At 40.5% G+C, this 5,897-nt stretch overlaps 1 protein-coding gene across 1 annotated transcript in view; it reads left to right on the plus strand.

The window, feature by feature from the left end:
- Window positions 1-904: 904 nt before the first annotated feature.
- Window positions 905-5,897, plus strand: part of SCRN1 (secernin 1) — a 28,255-nt gene continuing 23,262 nt past the window's right edge. Inside the window, exon 1 of the mRNA XM_005421726.2 lies at window positions 905-1,255. Coding sequence (XP_005421783.2) covers window positions 1,046-1,255 — 210 coding nt within the window. The 5' untranslated portion in view covers window positions 905-1,045. The remainder of the gene's footprint in view (window positions 1,256-5,897) is intronic.

Raw genomic sequence — 5,897 nt, forward strand, 5'->3', positions numbered from 1 at the left:
CTAATGGTGAAAAAGCAGCTTTGCACACTTCCCCATGCCCAGCATTGTCTTGCAGATGAATTTGGGGGAGAAAATCATGTGCTGGCTGTTTCTAAGGAGTGCAAATGTGTGCTAGTATTTTACTTCTTCAGGATATTGTGGAAGATGAAGAGAAAGATGTTTGCTTATTTGGGGGCTGAGTTTCTATTGCTGTGATAAGAACTATGAAGAAAACTTAGACATCTGTGTTGAGTGCTTTTTAAGCAAGTGATAAACACCCCACATTTTTCTTTTGTAGCCATATGTGCCAGAAGTTTTCCTGAATGGTGGAAAAAAATGTCAGATATGGCAATGTACACAAGACCACACAGTAGTGTAATAGTCCTGAAACAGCTGGTATTTTTTCTTAATATATTGTTATTGTAAACACTTAAAATTATCCTATAAACATGTCACATTAGTCTGCATAAACAAATAGACAGCAATCCATTAACTTCAGGTAAGAGCAGCAATGCAGACAAACCACAAAGAAAATAAATTACAATTAGTGCTTCAGTCTGTCTCCCATCTGAGTAGATAAATTGACTGACAGTTTTTGATGTAATTGTGCTGTATCTTTGTTCTGTTTCCAGTTATACTATTGTCCTCTTTTAGGAATCCCTCAAACATGTTTTATCTTTCCTTTTTAAAAATATTGAAGTGCATGTGAGCAGAGGGAGTAAATTATTTAAAGTTATTCTGTGTCTCTGCACTTGTCTGAGTCAGCAGAATACATCTAGGTCATACGTTCCCAAGGAGCTCCAGGGCAGAGTCTCTTCTTTCAGTGGGGACTAAGCAGGCTCATCAAGGCACAGTTCTCTTGCCTTTTCTCCTATTTATGCCTTCACAAAGCTTGAAAAATGATGCAAATTACTATATTTTTAAAATTAAATTCAGATAAGCTTCCTTTGAGCTGACCCCGTCTTCCCTTATCATTGGACGACGATCCACTGACAGAGGGAGTGCATTCCCTCTTAGCTACAGCTGGTACCAGTAGGCTCTGAATGATTCTCTAATCTATGCAGTTATGAACAATAAAACCTCACTAGTTTTGTTGATGCTTTCTTTCCTTCCTAGGATGGCTGCAGCTCCTCCAAGCTACTGTTTTGTAGCCTTCCCCCCCTGTTCTAAGGATGGGCTGGTGGTCTTTGGGAAGAACTCTGCACGGCCCAGGGATGAAGTGCAGGAGGTGGTCTACTTTGCTGCTGCAGAGCACGAGCCAGGAAGCAAAGTGGAGGTAAGGGTGAATTGTTGCATTCAAACTGTGAGAAGTCACTGTTACTGGAAGAAATGAATACTGTCTTGTTTTCCCATCAGATTGTGGAGTCCTTGCTCACTTCACTCAAATCTCTTGAGTAGAAAAAGACAAGATTCTTTTACACATCTGAAAATGAAACTCACAATGTAACTTTTTTAACTGGGGAAAAATTCATGACCTCTACTTTTTTCTGGCAGACAGGCAAAACTGTTCACATCTCAGATTCCTGCACCATGTAGTCAATTGATTTACTTTTAAGGGAAAAATATCCTTGCTAACTGGAACTAGAAGCTAATTTTCAGAGTTTGTCATGTGTCAAATGAATTATTCTCATTCATGGTTGTTGTTTGGCAGTAATGGGGCCTGGCTATGCTACACAAGTTGAAAAACAGGTAGCCAGAAATCTGGGACTTGAGGAGCTTGTGCTTTAATAAGGGATGTGAGAGGAGGGGAATGACAGTGCACAAGCTTTGTAAGCCAGACTTAACTCTTGTACATGCCATGGGCTCTGTTGGCATGTTCTGCACGTGCCTCATGGTCAGTTTTTAGTGCTGTGGCTTTTCTTGAATCCGGACTGGATGTGGAGTCCTGAAGCTGGACACTGATGCCATGGATGCAGGTTGAAAGGGACCCTGCTGGAGGTTGTTGTAATTGTAGTCTGTCACTACAGCCTTGTTCTAATGACAGGAGAAATGAAAGGATAAGCAGATGTGGAAGAGTGAAGCAAAGGGACAGATGAACCAGAAGACAGGAAGAGGGGAAAATGTTAAGTGAAGGTGGAATGAAGAGACTGAGGCACCAGAAGGAAAGACAAGGATCTGTGCAGGCAGTCATTTTATCAGAGGAGACAGAGCCTGACGTGGCACTGCCAGGAGCTTTTAGAGTCCCAGGTTCTTGCTCTGCCTGGCAGCTGGGAAAGCAGAATCTGGGAGGCTCCCTGCATTCAGCTTCCTCCTGGCCCTGTGGCTCTGCAGAAGGCTGGGGACAGGAGGTGTTCTGCACCAGGCTGATGTCTCTCATCCAAACACATTCTGTATGGATCTAGTTGCACTTACTCAGGAGAGATCTGAAGGCCAGTGCCACTTTTAATGCTGTTTTTCAAATGGGATGACTTCCAGATTTCACAGGGTTTGGTGCTATTCTTTCTAACAGTTAATATTCTCTTAATTCTTTTTGCTGCCAACATCTCGTACTACTTATGCATTATTAAATGGTTTAATTTTGGATATAAAGAAATCCCCTCCCCCAGGAACACTATGCACAGTTAAGTGCTGTAGCACCTTGTAGACATGTGCTGGCATATGTAACACAAATGTGACAATAAGACAAGAAGAAAGCTTCAGAGCAGTTTCTTTTGAAACACCTTTTCATAGAACAGGAAATGGAAATGCAAACAAAAGTTCTGTTATTGGGGAAGAAGAACTTTGAAAAGCTTCTCTGTTTTGTACCCTTAATGAAGAATAATTTGAAAGAACTTACTGTAAGAGTTCTTGATTCTTTTGGTCTCTTTGCCCCATATCTTTGATGAGATTGTCATAATTTGCTGAAGCATGTAATTAAGCCATATATAATAATCTATAATTTTATAATTGGCATATAATTAAACCAATAATCTATAATGATTTCTCTTTCACACCATGATTAGTTGGTTTAGTGCCTGTTTTTTAGAATTCAGTCATGAACTCAACTCTTTTGCCACACCTTTTAGAAGTAGGAAGCATAATTCCTTTTCATAGCACAATACAGTTTGTAGATTTAGTCTGCCAACAAGGATCTACAACCAGTGTCCTTAAATGCTGATTTTTTTTTTTTAATCAAGGTAAAGTTTGTTGCAGTGTAGTGAAGATGCACTTTTAGATGACAGACTGGAGTGGGCCTTTTTTTTTTTCTAAAGTAGGGGCTTAAATCCTAATTCATGGATACTTTGGCTTCTGCTAGTCTAAACTACTACATAATTCTTCATTAGCTACCCTGAGGTTTTTTAAGTAGAGTTGTGTACAGCAACATACAGGCTCCAGATGTTTGCCAAAATTCTTCCTGTTTCCTCCTAGCACAGGATGAAAACATCATCATTTTCTCTGAGAGCAGTGCAAGTAATTACTTATCACTGCCTCTTCATCACAGTCAGCACTGAGCGTTGTTAATGTGCTTTTATTTTTTTTTACTCATGCATATTTTGAGTAGAGTAAGCTGGTTAAACCACAGAACTGATTTTACTTGTTTTGTTAGGTCTAAGGTAGCTGTCTGGGAGGATTTCACAGTCGTTGTGTATTGGTAGTAAGTGGTACCTCAGAGACAAGAAAAGCTTCAAGGAAAGGCTTGGATCCAGCTGCTTCCCTTGTTAAGTACCAGGCATGCAGCACTATCTACCTCTGAAACAAACTTGTCAGAGGTAATTAACTGATGGGGGAGTGAAGTGTCAAAGCTTCCATATGTAGCTTTGACATACTCAGGGTTAATACTTAATTCTTTAAAACCCGTGAAAGCTGCCAACACTTCAATTGCTGTTGGTGTAGGTTTTCTTTTTTACTACAGCTTTCCTTCCCTTACACTTTGTAAAACTAAACAGCTCTGAAAAACTAAATGTATGATATTTACAAATGGAAAAATGTGGCTGATCAATTTCACACTACAGTTTTTCTAAGTCAGTAATCCTTTGTGCCTCTGACTAGATTTTTCTTTTCATCCATCCTAATGTTTTGGGTTTCTTTTTCCCAAATGAGCAGCTTTTCTCTCCATTCCATATTGTATACTTGCTTTGGTTTCCTTACCTTCAATGGACAATGATAGTGGACTTGGTTTTCATTATATTCTATTTTTTGCACACAGTGTGGCTCAGTGTGTATCAAATTGTGATTACCTGGTTGTGGCTGCCACTCATGTTCTGAATTTCTGTTAAGAGGTGGTAATAACATGGATTGTTCTACAGAACTCTGTCAGGGAGTTTGTATCCTATTTATTTCCTATTTCTGTTCTGTGCTGCTCCTGTTTGCAACGGTGAAAATGCACAATGTAACCAAAAGTGGCTCTCAGTAATTCAGTGAGATTGCTGCCATAAAGGAATTGGGAGGGCTGTGCTGTACAGCTCTCAGTCACTTTGTGGCAGGGTCTCAGGGGAACTCAGTGAATACTTCAAGTCATTTTCAGCCTGATCTTTCTGCCTCAATCTACCAGACAAGTAACCCTGCAGCTAGCTCATCAACATAATTCCTTCCCTCCACGTCAGCAGGTTCCCAAGACCCTGAACAATGGGGCTTTTCATTAAAGTTCCCTTCTGTGTATGTGTGTGACAACTTTCTCAAAGGTTTGTTCTTCCCTTGCATTGCAATTTTGCAGGGGCAGATGCTGATTAGCTTTCTTCCTTGTTGTAGTCCTCAGCCAACTGAATTTGTGTGAGCAGGTGAAGCATTGCTCCCCTAAGCATAAATAAGGTCCTTTTTTGAATTCCTCTACTAAAAGTATGGTTTTTTTCCCCAGATGTGGATTTTAAGAATTTGTCACATTAGTGAGAATTAAGATGCAAGCCCCTCTGTCTTATTTTCAGGGTAGATTTTACTCACTAGATTTCTTTTATTCTCTAGTAACCTGCCGTGGTTTTCCTTCTGCTGAAGAAGTCTTGGCCAAATGACATTTTTGTGGATGAATTTCCCATGTGGATTTCTTTTTCCTTTTAGATCCATCGTCCTTTCCTCTAATTTGACCTTATATTCATGATTTCAAAATAGTCATGGTTTCTTGCTTTACTATAGAGCTGTAAAAGCTCTTTCACCTTAACAGCATGCACTTCTTATAGAGGAATGGAAAGGGGAAAGTAGAAAGGATAGACTAGCAAAGAAGTCTATAAAACTGTGGAACATTCAGAATTTTTCTACTCTGTTGGTATTAAACACAGATCTGGGCTAAAAGCCAGCCCTCTGTGGGGTAGGAGGAATTTTTTTGTTCTCTAAAACATCATGACATAGTTATGCCTTAGTTATTCTTTTGTTTTCCTCTGTTGGCGTTTTTTTTTTTTTTTTTAACGGGTATCATTCTACCTCCCCTTGCTCTGAGTTTTCAGAGGAGCAGTAAGATGTTTTTCTGTACATTGGTCTGAGAACTGCAGACATAAAAACTCACCTAAAGGAAACTGGTGGGTACCTGCCTGGTGTCACAAGACAGTGTAAAGCTTGGAAAGCAGACTTTGACTGTATTAAAGTTGGCTTTGTATCACCTGGTGATCTTAATCCTGGTGTTTGTAACATAATCACCAGGCATCACACCAGTGCTGCAGTTCAGTTCTGGGCTGCTTTGGCTCCCCTTGTTGCCAGTTGTTTGGGTTTTCTGCATTGTGTCATGGGCAAGGTGTTCAGAATCTGGTAGCAGAAGTCAATCAGCAGCAGGATCTACTGAGAATTTGTTTCTTGGGAAGCCTCCAGGTGAGAGTGGCAGTGCTAACTCGCATTGCTGCAGGTGTGGGTGTAAACCTGGGCACCCCCAGTGACACCTCCATGGGAAAGTGGTGCCTGGCAGGAAACCTTGATGGGGCACAGCAGTGTTTGTGCCTGTGATGGAGCGTTTTGCTTACTCTGTGTAAACAAATGAGGTTTTAGCCTGCAGATTTGCAGTTCAGAGGGGGTTTAGG

This window comes from Geospiza fortis, unplaced genomic scaffold (genome assembly GCF_000277835.1).
Source record: "Geospiza fortis unplaced genomic scaffold, GeoFor_1.0 scaffold95, whole genome shotgun sequence".
NCBI classification, from domain to species: domain Eukaryota; kingdom Metazoa; phylum Chordata; class Aves; order Passeriformes; family Thraupidae; genus Geospiza; species Geospiza fortis.